The sequence below is a fragment of the Rhinatrema bivittatum genome, chromosome 8, assembly GCF_901001135.1.
Source record: "Rhinatrema bivittatum chromosome 8, aRhiBiv1.1, whole genome shotgun sequence".
In the NCBI taxonomy this organism is placed as follows: domain Eukaryota; kingdom Metazoa; phylum Chordata; class Amphibia; order Gymnophiona; family Rhinatrematidae; genus Rhinatrema; species Rhinatrema bivittatum.
The window spans coordinates 157029537-157052070 of record NC_042622.1 but is presented as its reverse complement, the minus strand read 5'-3'; the positions used below and the strand labels follow the sequence as shown (position 1 = coordinate 157052070).

General features: G+C 44.8%; 1 protein-coding gene across 3 annotated transcripts in view; it reads right to left on the bottom strand.

Moving 5' to 3' along the window:
• The window catches only part of LOC115097266, a 199237-nt gene that overhangs the window by 110575 nt on the left and 66128 nt on the right, over positions 1 to 22534 (bottom strand). For all 3 annotated transcript variants that reach the window (XM_029612932.1, XM_029612934.1, XM_029612933.1), the window contains exon 4: positions 4613 to 4690. In XM_029612932.1, coding sequence (XP_029468792.1) covers positions 4613 to 4690 — 78 coding nt within the window. The remainder of the gene's footprint in view (positions 1 to 4612; positions 4691 to 22534) is intronic.

Sequence of the window (22534 nt, the reverse complement as noted above, 5' to 3'; positions counted from 1 at the left end):
GAATCTATTGTTGCGCTGACTCAAGGTGTGAGTGTGTGAAGGTGGCATGAAGTACTTTGTAAACTAGATCCTGTCAGAAAGGGAGCCTGTAGGATACAGGCTTTGCTTGTATGTCAGGGCAACGGATCCTGAGAGAGAGGGGCCTGCAGGACACTAGCCTTATCTGTGTTTCAGGGCAGTGGGTAGTTTCTTACCACATTCATAAAGAGATCTGTAACAAATTTGGTGCTGTGAGCAGTTTTCCAGGATTTCAATTTTGCTGCTATTTATGTTATGAGCCTATACAGATTTTCTTCTAAACCATCTCTCCTTTCCCTTGCTGTCTCTTATTTCTGAAACACTTTGCTAATTTTTTCTTCCTTTTTTTTCTGTCGAACTCTCTTTCTTTCTCTTGAGGCTATTGATGTTGATTAACTGTAGTTTTTTTATGCTACTGAGGATTCTCTCTCTCTTTCTCTGAATGGTAAGAACATAAGAACATAAGAAATTGCCATGCTGGGTCAGACCAAGGGTCCATCAAGCCCAGCATCCTGTTTCCAAGAGAGGCCAAACCAGGCCACAAGACCCTGGCAAGTACCCAAACACCAAGAAGATCCCATGCTACTGATGCAATTAATAGCAGCAGCTATTCCCTAAGTAAACTTGATTAATAGCAGTTAATGGACTTCTCTTCCAAGAACTTATCCAAACCTTTTTTGAACCCAGCTACACTAACTGCACTAACCACATCCTCTGGCAACAAATTCCAGAGCTTTATTGTGCGTTGAGTGAAAAAGAATTTTCTCCGATTAGTCTTAAATGTGCTACTTGCTAACTTCATGGAATGCCCCCTAGTCCTTCTATTATTCGAAAGTGTAAAGAAAGTGTAAAGAACAAAAGTCATTTGTAAACTTGCTCTGGCCAAAAGAGTTTTGGCTCCAGGAATGGGAAATGATGTTCATTGTCCTTTGTGGTGTCAGTCTTTGTTTGTTTTGTGTTGTTTCATCCGACAAACTGAGCTAAGCAGTTATTCCGGCTCAGAATCTGGCTTCAGGCCACATTACAGTATTCCAGTTTGCTTTGATTTTTATCTCTTCAGAGTATTCATAAATTTTGTCTTATTAAGCTGTCAAAGTAATTTGCGAATTGAAGACATGCAACTACCACAAAGGCCCACTAGTATTCTGGGCACAAAGTCAATTTTGGGGTCTAAATTAAAGAATTATTTTGAGGGTTTTTTTTTTAATGTCACCATTAGAATGATGTGAATTTGTAAAAAACTTGAGTTCTAGTTTATTATGCTATTGGGAGTTCTATTTGACAAAAAAGTGAATCTTAAGACCCCACTTGGGGGAGCACATGTTCATGCATTTGCCAGCTCACGCACATGGATGAGGCAATTTTATAACATATGCCTGTATATGCGCGTATACGTTCGCCTGTTATAAAATCTGCTATGCGCACGTATATGTGTGCATGATTTAATATTGATGCGCACAAATGCCGCTTTGATCACTTACGTGGGGAGGATTTTAGTAAATACGCGATCAACGCAATTACCTGTTTCCCCAAGTCGTTCCCAGTTCTCCCCATTAAAGAAGATGACTTCCTAAACCCCCTAGCTAATTTGCCTCCCTTTTAGCCTATTAGCCCCAACCCTTAAAACCCCACTAACTAGCCTAGTTTTTTCTGTACATGACTTACACGTCATCCATAGCAGAAGTAAAGTTAAGCAGTAGGGGGACCAAAGCGGCATATATGCGCGTAAATACTTACACGCTGACTTAATTTTACAGACTCGGCCCACCCATGACCTGCCCATGGCCTATCCACACCCTGCCCCTTTTTTGCAATTTGTGATTTAAGCGTAAAGTGGGAGATACGTGCATACCCACGCAGTTTTTAAAATCCACACAATGCACGCTGGGCTGAGTAATGCACATATCACGCGTATAGGGTTTTGAAATCAACCAGCTAATGTTATAAAGATAAGAATGATATGCACAGACAGCTTCCGGTTATGTCACCTAACTGAGCAGTCGCAGTCATGGAGAGTTCCATGAGGGTCTAAGTATTTTCTTCATCAACTGCATTTTTTGGTGACTTGAAAGGAGTGACTTTTGATGCAACATCTACATAGATACTGGTGCTGTGATTTGGATTTTTTTGGAATATCAACGTAAGCCTCACATAATCTAAGAGATAAAGGGAAAGACGGCAAGAAAACTGTGTTGGTTGAAACAAAAATGGTGACTGCCCCTGAGCCATTTCTCGCAAAGTTGAAAGATAATATTGTACCGTAGGGGTGTGCATTCGTTCCCTACGAATTGGCACTCCGCAACGTATAGGACCATATTTGTTGTATTCGTGGGGAAGCGAAACGTATCGCGATTCCCCACGAATACAACAAATCTCACCGAATTATTCGGCCGCCTAAAGGACCCAATTTAAACAAACCCCCCCACCCTCCTGACCCCACCAAGACTTACCAAAACTCCCTGGTGGTCCAGTGGGGGGTCCGGGAGCCATCTCCTGCACTCACATCCTTGGTACCAGTATTCAAAATGGCGCCATAGCCTTTGACCTACTATGTCACAGGGGCTACCGGTGCCATTGGTCAGCCCCTGTCACATGGCCATCGGTGCCATCTTGTGCTCCTACCATGTGTCAGGGGCTGACCAATGGCACCGGTAGCCCCTGTGACATAGTAAGGGCAAAGGCTATCAGCACCATTTTGATTACTGGCAGCCGACGGCCCAAGTGCAGATCTCTCCCAGATCCCCGCTGGACCACCAGGGACTTTTGGCAAGTCTTGGGGGACTCTCCTGACCCCCACAAGACTTGCCAAAAGTCCAGAGGGGGGTCCGGGAATGACCTCCTGCACTCGGGCCGTTGGCTGCCAGTATTCAAAATGGCGCTGATAGCCTTTGCCCTCACTATGTCACAGGGGCCGACCGTCGGCCGGCGTATGGCCGGCGCCATTTTGTACGGCAAAACGATTCGAGTGCAGGAGGTCGTTCCCGGACCCCCGCTGGACTTTTGGCAAGTCTTGTGGGGGTCAGGAAGCCCCCCCTGTTACGAATGGGCTCCGGTCAGGAGTCGTGAACACCACCCAGAAGGGTGGCTCCAGGTGGAGAGAGACAGGAATGGCTAGAAACAGTGTCTGGGTCCAGGCTGGGTCAGGGCAGGCGGCAAGTAGCAGTGTCTGGGTCCAGGCTGGGTCAGGGCAGGCGGCAAGTAGCAGTGTCTGGGTCCAGGCTGGGTCAGGGCAGGCGGCAAGTAGCAGTGTCTGGGTCCAGGCTGGGTCAGAGCAGGCGGCAGATAGCAGTGTCTGGGTTCAGGCTGGGTCAGGGCAGGCGGCAGAGCAAGGCAGGTCAGAAGGCCCGTAGGCCACACACACAGCAAGCAGGGCAAGGCAGGTCAGAAGGCCGTAGGCCACACACACACAGAAGGCCCGTAGGCCACACACAGTAAGCAGGGCAAGGCAGGTCAGAAGGCCCGTAGGCCACACACACACAGAAGGCCCGTAGGCCACACACCGTAAGCAGGGCAAGGCAGGTCAGAAGGCCCGTAGGCCACACACAGTAAGCAGGGCAAGGAAGGTCAGAAGGCCCGTAGGCCACACACAGTAAGCAGGGCAAGGCAGGTCAGAAGGCCCGTAGGCCACACACAGCACAAGGTAGCAGGCCCAAAGGCACACACAGTGCAAGGCAAGGTAGAAGGCCCGAAGGCCGCACAAGGCAAGGCAAGGAAAGGAATGAATAAGGCCCGAAGGCCGCGCAAGGCAAGGTCCAGGGACCAAACGCACAGCAAGCAAGGAAGGAAGGCTAGAGCAGGGAGCCCAGGTGAGCTCGATGCCGAAGCACCGAGGGAACTGTCAGGCAGGGTTATAAGGGAAAGCCCAGAACACAGAGTGGACAGGGGAGATGGACTGGGCCTGTCAGGAGAGCCAGCACTAGAGGGACCCCTGGTGGTGAGGCGGTTGCACAGCAGCCATAGCCGTAACACCCCCAAGCTGGCCAAAAGTCCCTGGGGGTTCAGCGGGGGTCCGGGAGCGATCTCCTACGCTCCTGACGTCGGGGGACAAAAAAACAAAATGGCGCCGGCACTACCTTTGCCCTGTCATATGACAGGGCAAAGGTAGCGCCGGCGCCATTTCTACAATGCACCGGAGGCCCGAGAGTAAAAGATCACACCGGGACCCCCCCACTGGACCCCCAGGTAATTTAAGGCATTTTGGGGGGGGTTCGGGAGGGTGGGGGATTTATTTTAAAGGGTCGGGTGGGTTTTAGGGTTGTTTTAGTGTGCCGGTTTTCCCACCCTCCCCCTTCCCCCGATTTACCCGATTCCCACCCTCCCCCTTCCCCGATTTACGATTTAAAATATATCGGACGATATTTTAAATCGTCAAAAAATGATTCACATCCCTACAGATTGCTACTCCTTTCCTCTGGAGGAGGAGAGCGTTAACACCTCTCCATGAAGTAATAGTTTCTGATGTTGTTCCTGAGTCTGTCCTACTCAAGCCTCAAATGATGATGCTTTGGCCTAGAATGTCCTTTCCAATACATGTCTCTGAACAGCCTTTGTACCTCTTTCTGGTGCTGAGATACTCTGTGACAGCTCACTGTACCTGTGTTTCCATGGAAGCCAGGTCTGCTGAAATTATAGTTCTTGACCTCATTATACCATGAGTCTACCGGTTCCTGCCCTTGAGTAAGAAAAAACACAAATATAGTTAATAACATGGAAAGACACAAAAACACAGCGTGTCAGATAATATGGATGACTAGCTGAATGTAAAAATACACATACTATGTGTGTGTTATCTGGAGTACCTAGTGACACACACTATCTACCATTCGCTAAGAGCACCCACAATATATTACATCAGCCAGTAACATTCTCTGCAATTATGTACCTCACTCTTGAGTACTTCTTGAAATATATAATTTGAAATCTTCACAAATTCATATGTTTTAAAAAGGGGCTTTGACCAGATAATAGAATGAACTAAAAAGCGAAAGCAGCAGAGTCAAGCAAGAGGCAAATGCAATTTTTAAAAGCCATTTACCCAGTTTAAAGGGGTGTCTGAAAACTGCCCACCTTTAATCTGGCAAAAAGTTTGGTTGTTCTTCCATAATGCGAGTACCTTCACCCACTTAGAAAGGCGGCATAACTGGGGGCATGGTAATGTCAGGGGAGGAAAAGCCCATGCCTAGATTGCATTTTCAAATCTGCATGCATTATTTTCTAAGGAAAAAGTATCTGCAGAAAAAAGCAGGAACTTTGTACTCACAGCAAGTGTCAGCGAGTACTTTGTACTCATAGCAAGTTTCAAGGTTTTCTGTCACTTAGGGGATTGAGGGGGAGGGGGAGGGTTACATGATCTTCTACCCCGACGATCATGGGTAGGTTGGGAGGAAGGGGGGACCTTCTGGAACATTACAAGCACTGAAGGTTTTATGTTTGTTTGTTTGTTTTTTACAGAGTTGGGAGGCTGTTGTCACAGGAAAGGTTACAATCTATTTTTAACTTGGCATGTTAGGGCCGCCTCAAGTGGCAGCCCTGGGGTGAAGAGGGGAATCAGCTTTGACCCCTGCACACCTTTTTTTGATTTTGAGCAGGCTTTTTTTGCGTGGCTCTTTAAATCTAATGTGGGAGCCTTGAGAGCCCACGTTAGGTCCAGAGTCTCCTGCTATAAATGACCGTTTCCTCAGGAGGAGTAGGTAAATTAATGTGCTTGACAATATTCTAAGTTGGCCATGTTAATTTATTTATATCATATTGCCTATTCACGAGCTGCTTTGCATGGCTTTGCAATATTCATGCAGGAAAATTCCATGCAAAGCAGTTCACTGTAATGGGGGAAGGAAACTGGGCAAGTCTATGCAAAATATCACATGCATTGCATGATAAACAGAGTAAATCACACAATATATGGTTATGGGAATGAGCGGTGATTTCCACAGACCTGGAGGCATAAACTAGTCTGACTCCAGCCTTTCTTAAAACACTTGTTTTTATTATAGCTTCACAAACACACAACAGTGGACTGTCTTCCCTTCAGAACAGTGTACTCAATTACTAACAGTTCAGCTTCTTCTCAGCTCAGTGTTGGGACAGCATTACTCAACAGGAGCTGCCTTCCTTCTGGAGACCCAGTACTGGTCTGATTATCCCCACCTGGGTCCCATCTCTTATTCCCCAGTCTCTGGGTCATGCCCTCTGAGCTCCACCTGCCCTGCAGGATCCTGTCCACAGAGCATACTCTCCTTAGGGGATTTAAAGTGGACCAGGCTAGATGCACAGGTAAATAGGGGAACACTAGAGGCACTATCTCACAATGCTGTTTAACTTGTGTTAGAGCCCTATCACAGCTTGATGCATCTCCCACTAAGATGGATAAGTGACATTATAGCAGAGTTACTTACCTTTAACAAGTGTTCTCTGAGGCCAGCAGAGTGTCAGTCCTCACAAGTGGGTGACATCTTCTGATGGAACCAGGCACAGAACTTTATGTCAAAGTTTCTAAAACTTTGACTTTACCTCATTGAGCATGTCAAGAATGCCAACATATCACATGCCCATGCATAGACCCCTTCAGTCTTGCATCTTAGCTTATATAAGAAACATATAGAAACATAGAAATGACGGCAGAAGAAGACCAAACGGCCCATCCAGTCTGCCCAGCAAGCTACGCACTTTATTTTTTTTTCTTCCTTTTTCTCTCTCACACCTGAAACTAACTCCAAGGGGAAGGAGGTGGGTGGGCTTTATGATGAATGACATTCTCAGAAATGCTCCTTGTTCCACTCGCAGCACCCCAGAGGCAGGCTGAGCTCCAGAGTCTCAATGTGTGGATGAGACAATAGTGCAGGGAAGATTTGTTAGGAACTGGAGAACATTCTGGGGAAGAGGAAGCCTATTCTTGAGGGATGGGCTTCACCTTAAACAGAGTAGAATCAGGCTGCTGGCACTAACCTTTAAAAAAGAGACAGAGCTACTTTTAAATCAGATGATGGGGGAAAGCAGAGTCATTCAGCAGCTCATGGTTCGGATTCATGTATCTTTGAAGGATACTAAAAGACAGGGTTATTAGGGCATCCCAATAGAGAAGTAACAATAAACGCTAACATAGCCCATATACCTTTAGGAAAAGAGCAGAGCAGAAAGATTCCAAATTACCTCTGTCAACTGATAAACAGATTGTTAATTCAAACAAAATCCATAGTTTGAAATGTCTGTATACAAATGCTGGAAATCTAAAAAATAAGAGAGCGTTAGAATGCATGTCAGGGCCGGACAGCCCTCTGGTGATTCCTGGGGATAGCCCTCTGGCCAACCCAAAGCCCTTTTGGAGTGACGAAGAGGAACAGCGAACACGTGAGTCCGAGTGCCACAGTGCAACCCCAAGGCAAAGCCCAAGGCCTGCGCCAATGGTAGATAAGCGCATTCTGACATGGACCAGACAGAGTCCAAGAGTCTGTACGAAGGCAGGATATATAGCTGAAGGCTAGACAAAGACAAGCTGAAACAGAGAAATAGCAAGGAAAAGGCTGACAGCTTGAAACAAGACCGATGACTTGTAACAAGGCTGAACTGGAGCAGAACTGAAAACCAGAACCAGGCCAAGCAGAGGATAGGAACCAAGCTGAACTGAAGAAATCTGGGGTCAAGGGAGGCAGCAAGTGAGGAGAATTCAGTAACCAGTCTGGGGTCTAGGCAGGTAGTGAGCAAGAAGAATCCAGTAATCAGTCTGGGGTCAAGGCAGGCAGAAACCAGAATGGTCCGAGGTCAAGGCAGGCAGCAAGGATGCAGAATCCAAAACCAGGCAAATAGCAAGCAAGGCAAGGACCAGAACAGGCTAAGGAATCTGTTGCCAAGGCAAAGAGTCCTGGTTCAGGTAAGTTAAGTAGTCTTGAGCATATGACAACATCATTGGGGAGAAAAGCCAGCTCTCCCTCCAATGTGCGCCGAATCGTGCCTGCCGATGCACATGTAAGTCTGTGTGTTCTTCCGCTGGGTCTTAGTCATGTTCTTGTCAGAACGCACACTGATGGTTCCCTACTGCACAGTGAGCATCCGAAGCTGGGGATTCTGGGAAGGCAGCTGGATTCTAACAGTACCCCTCCTCAAGCCTCTTCTTTTCAGCTTCTGAGGAAGGTACTTCTTTACCAACTGGGGGCTCGGAGGTCCAGACACTAGATCCAGAGATTTTTTTATTTTGAGACTGAACTGAAGAATGATTCATGACTGAGGACTTGGCTATGGCTGAAAGCAGGACCATGGCTGTGGCTAAAGACAAGACTGATGACATGGCTGGAGGCCAAGACTGATCATGATCAATGGATGAAGATATTTTAACAGGAAAACCTCAGAATACACATAAGAGCAGGATGTACATTGGAGCGGCAACTCTGGTAATTCAGGCAAGATATTCCAGACAGTAGAATGCTCCTGACAAGATGGACCCCATTCATTAATCTGTAAAGTCTCCAATTAATGGATAATTGATGGAGACCCAGCCAGTGTATTCTAAGTATAAGAGGGCTGAATGCTTTAGGTAGTTCATAGAACCGAAGTTCCTCTTGGTGAAACCCAATCTATACTGTAATGGACAAGGAAACTGTGGTCACATGACCAGATAGGAGTTCTCCATAGACAAATGAAATGACACAAGGGGTAGTTGAACTGGTAGTAGGGCAACTACACTGGCATAGAAGTAGCTCCTGGATAAAGTTTCCCCCAGCTCTAAAATCTACGAAGGCTTTAGTCTGAACGGTGTGTTTTCCAAAGTAGGAGGATGGAAGGAGAGGAAGCAGGAGGATGGAAGGCTACCTTCCCAATGAGGCTTCTTTGTACAGAATTTTCTAGTCTCAGGGGACACAGACTGAAAAAATGGTCTGATGCAGCATAGTAAACACAAAGGTTGTGTGCTTTTCACCTTTGTCAAGCGAGAGTTGATTACTACCCAATTGAATAAGTTCTTCGTATTTGGCCACCCTCAGAGATTCTGAGATAATATGTGGGGAATATGGAAGTCTGGGAACCACAGAAGCGGTCCACTGGGAATTTTATTTTTCATGAACTGAAATCTTAGATCTATAGAAATAGCTAGGGCAATACGTGCTTCGAGGGACAAAGGAGGATCCCGAAATGCTAATTCATCTTTTATTCTTCCAGACAGACCATGCCAGAAAATGGTGATTTGGTTATCTTCGCTCCACCTAAGTTCAGAGGCTAGGGTATGGAATTCTACTGCATACTCACCAACTGCGTGGGTGTCTTGGTGGATACAAAGGAATTTGTGGCAGATGATGAAACATGTATGGGCTGGAAGATTGGGCATCCAAATGGCAGATGAAATTTAATGTGGATAAGTGCAAGGTGATACATATAGGGAAAAATAACCCATGCTATAATTACACAATGTTGGGTTCCATATTAGGTGCTACAACCCAAGAAAGATCTAGGTGTCATAGTGGATAACACATTGAAATCGTCGGTACAGTGTGCTGCGGCAGTAAAAAAAGCAAACAGAATGTTGGGAATTATTAGAAAGGGAATGGTGAATAAAACGGAAAATGTCATAATGCCTCTGTATCGCTCCATGGTGAGACCGCACCTTGAATATTGTGTACAATTCTGGTCGCCGCATCTCAAAAAAGATATAATTGCGATGGAGAAGGTACAGAGAAGGGTTACCAAAATGATAAGGAGAATGGAACAACTCCCCTATGAGGAAAGACTAAAGAGGTTAGGACTTTTCAGCTTGGAGAAGAGACGACTGAGGGGGGATATGATAGAGGTGTTTAAAATCATGAGAGGTCTAGAACGGGTAGATGTGAATCGGTTATTTACTCTTTCGGATAGTAGAAAGACTAGGGGGCACTCCATGAAGTTAGCATGGGGCACATTTAAAACTAATCGGAGAAAGTTCTTTTTTACTCAACGCACAATTAAACTCTGGAATTTGTTGCCAGAGGATGTGGTTAGTGCAGTTAGTATAGCTGTGTTTAAAAAAGGATTGGATAAGTTCTTGGAGGAGAAGTCCATTACCTGCTATTAAGTTCACTTAGAGAATAGCCACTGCCATTAGCAATGGTTACATGGAATAGACTTAGTTTTTGGGTACTTGCCAGGTTCTTATGGCCTGGATTGGCCACTGTTGGAAACAGGATACTGGGCTTGATGGACCCTTGGTCTGACCCAGTATGGCATTTTCTTAAGTGAAATTGTTGCGTGAAGTTATCCAGATTTCTGAGAAGCACATCATCTTGTTCCCACAAGGGAAAAGCTCAGGCGAGAGCAGGGCCATCCAACAAGGAAAGAATAGAGGTAATCTTAACATGGTCAGAAAGAAAACGAGTTGGCTAAAGTTCAAACTGCACCTTGCAGACATTGAGAAATCCTCTCCACCCCTTAGGATTGCCACTATACCTCGGAGGTGGAGGAAGCTGAATCACGGTTTTCACAGTCTGGATGGGTGCGGGTGCAGGACCCCCCAGGTCAGGCACTGGGGCAGGAGCCAGACATGAAACTTGCATTTTATCTAGATGCTGAGACAAGGTCTATAATGAATCTTTTACTTGATCAAATTCCTGCTGAGCCTGTTGCATGAATTGGTGCAGGAGACCAATCAATTCTGCTTTTTGCTCTTGCATCTGGTGGCTCAAAGCAGCAATGTCTCATCTCGGGGTCGCGTTCACTGAGCTCATGGGTTCGTCAAACTGTCAGGGCCAAGCAGCCCTCTGGTGGTTCCTGGGGGTAGCCCTTCGGCCACTCCTAAGCCGTTTTGGATGACGAACAGGAGCAGCTAATGCGTGAGTCCCTGTGCCGTGGCACAACCTCAAGGCAAGGCCCAAGGCCTGTGCCAAAGGCAGGCAAGTGCATCATGACATGGACCAGACAGAGTCCATGAGACTGTATGAAAGCAGGACATATAGCTGAAGGTTAGACAAAGACAAGTTGAAGCAGAGAACTAGCAAGGGCAAGGCTGATGGCTTGAGCAAGACTAATGACGTGTAACAAGGCTGAAGTTGAACATGCCCGGTGAACTGGAGCAGAATTGAAGACTGGAGCGGAACTGAAGACTGGAATCAGGCCATGCGAAAGACAGGAACCTGGATGAGCCAGAGACAGGAACCAAGCCAAACTGAAGAACGCAGCAACAGAGTCCGACAAAAGATCCAGGATCCCGCCGATGGAAGGCAAGTGAAATGCAACACAATCCGGGGTCAAGGCAGGCAGCAAGGAGGCAGAATCCAAAACCAGGCAAACAGCAAGCAAAGCAAAGACCAGGAATAGGCTAAGGAACCTGTTTGCCAAGGCAGAGTCCAGGTTCAGGCAGGTTAAGTAATCTGGAGCATGTGACCTCATCGAGGAGAATGCCCAGCTCTCCCTCCAATGTGTGCAAAATTGTGCATGCCGATGCACACATACGCCTGTGCATTCCTCTGCCGGGTCTTAGTCGCATACGTGCCAGGGCGTCCAGTGGTGGTTCCCTGCCGCACAGTGAGCATCCGAAGCCAGAGATTCTGGGAAGGCAGCTGGATTCTAACAATGCATAGCACTGAATGCAGAGATTGAAAAAGAGCGGCATGAAAGTGTTTATTCATTCATCCTTGTCGTAATTGCTACAATCATGGATCAGATGTGCTTCACCTAGCCTATGCTAGGATGGGGTCTCTATGGAGATTTAAGGAGTGTCCCAAGAAAGAAGCAAAGAAGGAACACAAATCTGGTCTTCCCTACGATAAGTAACAACCCTGCCACTAAAGCTTCCTGCTTAATGTTTACTCTGCTCTTATTAAATGGCATGCTAGAGGATTTAAATCCCACTATGTTTTGCATCACTGAAACCTGGCTGAATGCCAACGATAATGTGCTCTTAAACTAAATTTCTCATCCTAACTATGATGTATTTCATTTTCCTACACCTAAATCAGAGCTTTCCAAAGCTGTCCTGGGGACCCCATAATCAGTCGGGTTTTCAGGATATCCACAATGAATATGCATGATACAAATTTGCTTATTTGAATCTCCATTGTATGCAAATGTATCTCATGCATATTCATTGTGGATATCCTGAAGACCTGACTGGCTGTGGGGTCCCCAGGACAGGTTTGGGAAGCCCTGACCTAAATGAAAAGGGGGCTTATTAATAATTGGTAAAAAAGAACTTAAACTAGTGTCTTACAAAGTAGAGATTAATTCTTCCTATGAGGTGGCAATTCTAATATCTCCTCAACTAAACATAGGACTGGTTTATTGTCCTCCAGGTATACTACAAACAGATTGCTCATCACTGATTGAATTATTCGCTAAGGTGTTTCCTTCATCAGATTCTACCATAATTGTAGGAGACTTTAACCTCGATGTAGAAGAACCCAGAGCTTTGTAGTCTGTGAAATGTTTTTAGAGACATTGGAAGCTTTGGGATGGTCCCAATTTGTTTCAAAAGCTACTCATAAAGCAGGATATATTCTAGATCTAATATTTGCCAACACCAGTACATGTCTAATCAATTCTTCTCACATTACATAATGCCTAGGTCTGACCACCAATTAATAAAGGCGGAAATAACCTTACTCAACCCAACTCTTAAAAGTATAGATAACAATCACACTTTTACCTTCAGGAAAAAGATAGACTCGGAGGTACTTGCAGAATCAATAGAAAATAAGCTCCCTGAACTAAATCAAGCCAATGCCTCCTTGGTATTTGATTCCTGGGATTAGATTGTCAACGACGTAGCTGAAAACCTCAGTCCTGTCCAGACAAAAACGATTAACAAAGAAAGGAATATCTCTAAACAGAAGAAGCCCTGGTACAATGATGATTTAAGACACACTAAACAGAACCTTAGAAAACTAGAAAAACAATGGTGAAAACGCCCATCTCCTGAAACCCTAGGAAAATATAGATCACTCTTAACAAAATACCACACACTAACCAATAAAGCAAAAAAAATAACTATGGTAAACAGACTCACGGGGTAATATATAATTCTAAATTGCTCTTTGAAGTTGTAAAACATTTAATTAAGGACCCGTCATCTTCCATCTCAAGAAACATCTTCTCAAAAGCCGCTTGCCACATACTTTGTAGACAAAATAAAAAAGTTGAAAACTCAATTCCCTATCTGCTCTTCTACAAAAAGCACCCAAAGCCTGGTTAAGTAGTCCACGTTCGACAGAGTAACTAATCTTGAAATAAATCAAATCATTGCTAAGATTAATCCTGCTATTCACCCACATGACCCAATTCTGGCAAATTCCTTGAAACAAGTACACTCTGTTATCACTTCGACAATCACATCCTTAATTAATCATTCTCGTTCATAAGAACATAAGAAAATGCCATATTGGGTCAGACCAAGGGTCCATCAAGCCCAGCATCCCGTTTCCAACAGTGGCCAATCCAGGCCACAAGAACCTGGCAAGTACCCAAAAACTAAGTCTATTCCATGTTACCATTGCTAATGGCAGTGGCTATTCTTTAAGTGAACTTAATAGCAGGCAATGGACTTCTCCTCCAAGAACTTATCCAATCCTTTTTTAAACACAGCTATACTAACTGCACTAACCACATCCTCTGGCAACAAATTCCAGAGTTTAATTGTGCGTTGAGTAAAAAAGAACTTTCTCCGATTAGTTTTAAATGTGCCCCATGCTAACTTCATGGAGTGCCCCCTAGTCTTTCTACTATCTGAAAGAGTAAATAACCGATTCACATCTACCAATTCTAGACCTCTCATGATTTTAAACACCTCTATCATATCCCCCCTCAGTTGTCTCTTCTCCAGGCTGAAAAGTCCTAACCTCTTTAGTCTTTCCTCATAGGGGAGCTGTTCCATTCCCCTGATCATTTTGGTAGCCCTTCTCTGTACCTTCTCCATCGCAATTATATATTTTTTTGAGATGCGGCGACCAGAATTGTACACAGTATTCAAAGGTGCGGTCTCACCATGGAGCGATACAGAGGCATTATGACATTTTCTGTTTTATTCACCATTCCCTTTCTAATAATTCCCAACATTCTGTTTGTTTTTTTGACTGCCGCAGCACACTGAACAGACGATTTCAATGTGTTATCCACTATGACACCTAGATCTCTTTCTTGGGTTGTAGCACCTAATACGGAACCCAACATTGTGTAATTATAGCATGGGTTATTTTTCCCTATATGCATCACCTTGCACTTATCCACATTAAATTTCATCTGCCATTTGGATGCCCAATTTTCCAGTCTCACAAGGTCTTCCTGCAATTTATCATAATCCGCTTGTGATTTAACTACTCTGAACAATTTTGTGTCATCTGCAAATTTGATTATCTCACTCATCGTATTTCTTTCCAGATCATTTATAAGTATTTTGAAAAGTAAGGGTCCCAATACAGATCCCTGAGGCACTCCACTGTCCATTCCCTTCCACTGAGAAAATTGTCCATTTAATCCTACTCTCTGTTTCCTGTCTTTTAGCCAGTTTGCAATCCACGAAAGGACATCGCCACCTATCCCATGACTTTTTACTTTTCCTAGAAGCCTCTCATGAGGAACTTTGTCAAATGCCTTCTGAAAATCCAAGTATAGTATATCTACCGGTTCACCTTTATCCACATGTTTATTAACTCCTTCAAAAAAGTGAAGCAGATTTGTGAGGCAAGACTTGCCCTGGGTAAAGCCATGCTGAGTTTGTTCCAGAAGGAATTGTTCCACATGGGTTAAAACAAGCTGGATAAAGGCAATTCTAAAAAATAAAACTGGTAGAATAGACTATTGGGACAATTACTGTCCAATATCCAACTTGCCCTTTCTCTCAAAAGTACTTGATAAAGCAGTGTTATCCTAACTTGTAAATCATCTGGAAGACCATGATTGTCTCTTTCCCAATCAATTTGTATTTAGGAAAAATTGTTCAACTGAGATATTACTCCTCATTAATAGATTCTGTTTTACGAGGGTTTGATGCTGATAAATCTAATTTTCTAGTACTAATCGACCTAACAGCTACGTGGCTTTGACACTGCCAACAGCTGAGCAAAATTGGGATCAACGATTGTGTTCTCAGATGGTTCTTCTCCTTTCTATCTAATAGAACATTCCAAGTCAAATTGGGCAATCACATATCTGATACTTTCCATATTGATACAGGTACCCCTCAAGGCTCAGCCCTCTCAGCAACACTTTCAACATCCATATGCTCCCACTGTGTAAATTACTAGTGGATTTAGGAATTACCTTCTTCTTGTATGCTGACATACAGTTTTACATTCCATTCTCCAAATCATATTGTTGAGAACGTGGACCCTTGGGCCAGCTAGAGTGTATGGTGGACCCACTGAAGGAAGGCCTGCAGTGGTACTCGTAGCCGGGAGGCAGATCAGGACCAGGATAGCAGACTGGACCTTCACCTATACCAGCCCTCGTTCCCTGCAGGTTGAGCCCTTGGGTGCCAGGGCCAGAAGGACTTAGGAGAAGGTCTCCTGGTGAAGAGGAGTATAGAGAACAGTCTGAGTCAAGGCAGGCTGAAGACGTGGGAAATCAGAGATGGTCCCGGGGTTCGAGGCAGGCAGCAGAGGTGCAAGACAAGGAGACGGGCCAGAGGTCAGGGCGGCTGAAGACAGATGAAGTCAGAGAGCAAGCCAAGGGTGAGGATAAGTAGCAGACAGACAAAACCAAGTACCAAACCGAAGTCAAACTGAAGAAGCAAGCAAGTGGAAACTGGAACTCAGGAGCAGGAGTGGAGCTGGAGCGGGCAGGAAGGCAGGAACGAAGTCAGGAACAAGCAGGACACTGGACAGAGTCAGGAACAAGCAAGATACTGGACGGAGTCAGGAACAAGCAACTAGATTCTCCCAGGAGGCGACCTGTTGCCAAGGCAAGGCAAGGAGGTCTGAGGTAGCCTATTTATAGGCCTCTAGCGATGACATGGGATTTAGGGCCGGGCCGAAGTTTCCCACCGCGGCCCCTTTAAATCCCGGGCAGCCGCGCATGCACGCGCCTAGGGGCGGAGCCACCCGAAGATGCCGGCGATGTGTCCCTCATGGGGAGAACACTGCGAGAAGGCCCTGACGTGGCCAGAGCCGGGACGGGGCAGCCCGCAGAGCAGGAAGCATGCCTGGCGGTAAGGGGGGACCCAGCTGCGGATGGGATTCCCAACACATAATAAAATACAGTATCGAAACTCTCAACTTATATGAAAGTAATACAGAAGGAACTAATGCAATTTAAACTAACATTAAATCCTAAAAAGATAAAATCATTTGGTTAAGTAAAAACTCTTCAATAGTTAAACCACCGGCTCTAGACCTGGGTAATTTCCAAATTGCTCCCTCAAATCAAGTACGGGATTTAGGTATCCAGCTAGACAAGAACCTTACGATGAAAAAGCACATCAATAAATTAGTTACTACAGGTTATGCTAAGTTGCGTATATTACATCGGTTGAAACCTTTATTAACTTTTGAGGACTTCAGTACTGTATTGCAAAGTCTAATTTTCTCAGACCTAGACTACCGTAACTCCTTATTACTTGGTCTTCCTGCATGTCTATTAAAACCGTTACAATTACAAAATGCCTCAATAAGACTTTTGTTAGGAACTAGAAAATGTGATCACATTACATCCTCGCTGATCTCACTGCACTGGCTACCAGTGCAAGCCCGATTCCATTTCAAAATATTAATGCTAATATTCAAATTAATTCATTCCAGTAACACTGGTATGATAGGTTTGACAATACAACCATACACACCTCAGGGAACACTAAGATCTCAAAATAAAGGACTATTGACTGTTCCCACAATACAGAGCCCACACCTTACAGAAGTAAGAGCACGTGTGTTTTCAATAGCGGGTCCAAAGCTATAGAACTCCCTATCTGAGATATTACATTTGATATCAGATAGAAAGAGATTTAAATGTGAGCTAAAGACTTGGCTATTCAGAAATGCATATAACCTACCTTAAAACATCAGAATGTAGAGAGCTACAATAACAAGAAGGACAAAAGATACTAACTGAAGCATGAAGAATAAATTTAATGAAAGTGTAAAAATCAATACAAAGTACTGACTAAAATATGAAATTTGTTATATTATTTTCTTTTCTTTACTTTCCGACCATGTTTTAGATGTTTAGTCAAATATATTGGAACAGTTCGATTGATAGATGTTAATGCCTGCCTATTTATTTATTTATTTAATTCTTTTATGTACCGACCTTCATGATATGTGTCATATCAGATCGGTTTACATGGAACCTGGGGGTTAACATTTATGAATATTTATGAATACTACCTCTGTAACCCGCCATCATTTGTTGATCTATAACTATGAATGTCACTTTTGAAACCGTTGTGATCTTTACATGGAATGACGGTATATAAAATGTCAAAATAAATAAATAAATAAATAAATAAATAAAGTGAGCCCTTTGTGCTGCAGTGTAATTGACACAACCTCATAAGCAAGCCTATGAGGCCTACGCCGGCAGCTGACGAATGTGTCCTGTATCAGGTCAGTCTGGAGCTTCACCTATACCAGCCACCTTCCCTGCAGGTTGAGCCCTTGGGTTCTGGTGGCTGGCAGGACTTAGGTGGGTCCCTAGTGTGGTGAGGAGAGCAGGTGTCCAGGGGCACACCAGAGTCAGGAAAGGCAGCAGACTGAGGAAGTCAAAGGCCAAAGTTGGTGCAGGCAATCGTGGTCCAGTCCAGGGAAGAGGTCAGGTCTAGGTGACAGGCAATCGTGGTCAGGTCCACGAAAGAGGTTAAGATCCAGAGACGCAGGCCAAGGGTAGACAAAATGCCACAGAAATCATTGGAAAAACAGATAGGACAAGGCAAGGCTGGACAAGGAAAGCTGGACGAGGCAAGGCTGGAAGAGGCAAGTCAAGGCTCAGGAACGCAGGACACTTGGGAACACAGGAGCCACAAGCACTACTAATGTAGGAGACTCATTGCTGAGGCAAGACATCAGATGGTGCCACTCAACTTTTCCTACCATGGAGCCTATAATATGCATGCCCATGTGCGCACACATGCCCAGTGCTGGGCCCAAGAGTCAGTGAGCACTGGAGAAGATTAGCGGTATCATGGCAGCACTCCAGTGGTGACTGTTGCTCTTGGCGAGGTCTGTCGGTGGCAGCATCTCTGCCGCAGGAGGGATTAGCAATGCTGGGGTTGAGTGATGCCAGTTGCAGGCAGGACTTGTGACCAGAGAACATAACAAAAATACATATATTTGGCATCTCAGATACCTGGTAGAAAAAAGTTAACCAATAGGACACTGTGATAACAGGATACAAATTATATCACAATGATAATATGGATCAAATTGGTGGAGGGGTGGCACTATATGTTAAAGAGGACATAGACTCAAATAAGATAAAAGGTCTACAGGAAACAAAATGCACTGTAGAATCTTTATGGATAGAAATTCCATGTGAGAAAGGGAATAAAACAACAGAGGTGTTGCATTGGAGGTGGACCCTTGGGCCAAGGTGGGGTTGACGCACCCCGTAAGTGAGGACCTACAAGTCCCCACCGTCGGCAGCTGTTGTGGGCTGAAGACAGAGGCCGCTGGAGCTTCACCTATACCAGCCCTCATTCCCTGCGGGTTGAGCCTTTGGGTGCCGGGGCCGGCAGGACTTAGGTGGGCCTCAAGGTTGGTTAGTAAGAGAGGTTGGTTCAGCCCAGAGACAGCAGACGATAAGTGGCGTAATCCTACCCTGGACTGGGTATGGTATTGAAACTCGGGCGCCAATGGAACGGAGATTAGCTGGGGGCGCTCGAGCAAAGGTAGGCCGAAGCCTAATAAGTCCACATCCAGGGAGTAGGCTAGGAGAGGCGTCAAAGATAGGCTTGGATCAGGGCCGGCAACAAAGTGGAAGTCGTGGCAAGCAATGCTGAGTTCAGATCACGGAGAAGTCAATAGCATAGTCGATCAAGGCAATGGTCTGATCATGGAGAAGTCAATAGCATAGTCAATCAAGGCAATGGTCTGATCACGGAGAAGTCAATAGCGTAGTCGGGCGTAGCAGAGGTCTGGATCTGGAGATAGGCAGTAGCGTAGTGAGGCATAGCAGAGTCTGGGTCTGGAGATAGGCAGTAGTGTAGTCAGGCATAGCAGAGGTCCAGGACTGGAGATAGGCAGTAGCGTAGTCAGGCGTAGCGGAGGTCCGGGTCTGGAGATAGGCAGTAGCGAAGTCAAGCAAAGATGTCGATATCTGTAGAGTCAGTCCAAAACATAGACAGGGCAGGAACAAGGAAGACAGGAACTGGTAACAACGAAGGTCTGGAACAAGTGTAGAGAGGATTCTCTAGCAGCAACCAGTACTCGATTATCGAGGAGACCTGCTGCAAAGGCAATGCTATGGAGCGAGGCCTGAGCTTAAATACACTGGAGAGTCTGACATCCTCACCCGGGGCTACGGCCAAGTTCCCGCCACGGGCCCTTCATAAGGATCAGTGATGTGTGTACGCGCACCTAGGGAGGAGCGCGGGTATTGGCATCTCTCCGCGGACCACACGGAGAGGCCCGATGAGCAATGGCATCTTGTCCTGCAGCACTGGGGACCATGGCAGAGCCGGAGGCACCGGAGGCGGCCTGAGATTGGAGCTGGCGGCCCACCGCCGCTAGTGAGGAGGAACTAGGAGCTGGAGTCTGTGTAAGAAGGTGAGAGGGCCACGCCACAGGTCTGCCGCGGACGGCACGCATAACAAGAGGGGGGTCTAGTACTATTCACCTGGTCAGAGTGAAAAGACAGATGATGAAATGCTAACAGAAATTAAGGAGGCTAACAAAAATAGCAACACAGTAATAATGGATGATTTTAATTATCCCAATATTGACTAGGTAAATATCACATCAGGATATGTAAGGAGGTAAAGTTTCTAGATTAAATAAATGACTGCTTCATGGACCAGCTGATATAAGAACCAACAAGGGGTGGGGGAGCTATTTTAGACCTAATCCTTAGTGGAACACATGATTTGGTAAAAGAGCTAATGGTGTTAGAGCCGCTTGGCAACAGTGATCATAACATAATCAAATTTGACTTAATAACTGGAGGGAGGAAACTAAGGTATTTAACATTCAAAGGGGAGATTATGATAGCATGAGCAAAATGGTTAGGCAAAAACTGAAAGGAGCAGCTGCATAGTTAAAGAGTTTATGTATTTAATTAAACTTATTTATATCTCACCCCTCCATTAGAGTCTGGGGCGGGTAACAAAAAAATATGTAGTTTGCTAAAATACAATAGATAAATATACTAAATAAAAACAGACAAATAAATCAAATCAAACCTTAGGCAAACAAATAAATCAAATCATACCTTAGGCAAACCACAAAGGAAAACTCTTACAATCTTAATCAACATCAGCAAAAAAGCAAAGCAGCAAAGGCATCAGAAAAACTGGATATTGTTTAAAAATACCATTTTGGAAGCCCATACATTAAAAAAAAGTTGGAAGGAAGGCCAAATGACTGCCGGCATGGTTGAAAGGTGAGGTGAGAGAGGCTATTCTAGCCAAAAGAACATCCTTCAAAAAATGGAAAAATGAATCCAAAGGAAGAAAACAGGAAACAGCAAAAGCCCTTGCAAGTTAGATGCAAAGTACTAATAAGGAAAGCAAAGACAGAATTTGAAAAGAAGCTTCCTGTGGAATCAAGACCTCATAATAAAAACTTCTTCAGGTATATTCAAAGCAAAAAGCCTGTGAGTGAGTCAGATGGACCATTAGATGATCGTGGAGTAATAGAGAAGACAAGGCCATAGCGGAGAGATTAAATTAAATCTTTGTCTTTATTGAGGAAGATGTAAAAACAGATACTCATGCCAGAAGTGATTTTTAAAAGTGATAATTCAGAGGAGTTGAAACAACTCTCAGTGAAACTGGATGATACACTATGGCAAACTGACAAACTAAAGAGAAGCAAATCATCTAGACCAGATGGTATACATCTCACACTGCTAAAAAAAAACTGAAAAATGAAATTGCAGACCTACAGTTGGTAATCTGTAAACTATCATTAAAATCAGCTACAGTACTTGAAGACTGTAGGGTGGCCAGTGTAATGCCGATTTTTAAAAAGGGTTCCAGATGTGATCCGGGAAACCACAGACCAGTGAGCCTGATGTCAGTGCCGGGAAAAATGGTTGAAACAATTATAAAGAAGAAAATTACTGAACATACAGACATAGCTTAATGGGACAAAGGCAATATGAATTTAGCCAATTTAGGAAATTTAGGCAATTTAGTCTTGCCTCACCAATTTGCTACATTTTTTGAAGGCATGCGGAAAAAGGTGAACCAGCAAATATAGGGGTAGATTTTAAAAGGGTGGTGCAGGCGTAAATGTGCGCGCGCTACCCGGCGCACACACATGTACGCCTGATTTTATAACTTGCATGCTCAAGTTATAACATCAGGAGTCGGCGCGTGCAAGGGGGTGCACAATTGTGCACCTTGCACGTGCCGAGCTCTTCCCCATTCCCTCCCCCCTAGCCTGACCTTCCCACCCTTTCCCCTAACCTTTCCCTCCCTTAGCCCAACTCTAACCCCCCCCAAAAGGTTTTATCATACCTTAGGCAGGCGCAAGTTGCGTGCGCTGGCAGCCTGCCAGCACGCTATCCTCCGATACAGCAGCAATGGCCACTGTGTTGGAGGCCTCTGGCCCCACCCCCTCCCCGCCCTGCCCCTTTAGTAAAGCCCCGGGACTTACACGCGTCCTGGGGCTTTACGTGCATTGCTGGGCCTTTTTAAAATAGGCCCGGCGCGCGTAACCCCCCTGGCCCATAGTGTATATGGATTTTCAGAAAGCATCTGACAAAGTACCTCATGAGAAACTTGAGGAAATTAAAAAGTCATGGGATAGGAGGCAATGTTGTATTGTAGACTGAGAAGAACTGGTTAAAAGACAGAAAACAGATTAGAGCTAAATGGTCAGTTTTCTCAGTAGAGAAAGGTGAATAGTGGAATACCTCAGGAATCTATAGTAGCACTACTGCTTTTTAACATATTCATAAATGACCTAGAAATAGGAACGGTGAGTAAGATGATCAAATTTGCTGATGATACAACATTATTCAAAGTTGTTAAATCACAAAAGGATTATGATAAATTGCAAGAGGACCTTGCAAGACTGGGCATCCGAATGGCAGTGGACAAGCGTAAAGTGATGCACTTAGGGAAGAACAACCCAAATTATAGCTACACAGTGCAAGGTTCCAAACTGTGAGTCGGCTCTCACGAAAAGGATCTAGGCATCGTCGGGGATAATATATTGAAATCCTCTGCTCAGTGTGCAGTGGCAGCCAAGAGAGCAAACAAGATGGAGAATAAAACAGAAACTATCATAACACCTTTGACTCATTCCATGATGCAACCGCACCTTGAGTATTGTGTGCCGTTCTGATCACTGCTTCTCAAAAAAGATATATAGTGGAATTAGAAAAGGTACTGAGAAGGGCAACTGAAATGATAAAGGGGATGGAACAATTCCCTATGAGAAAAGGCTAAAGAGATTGGGATTCTTCAGTTTGG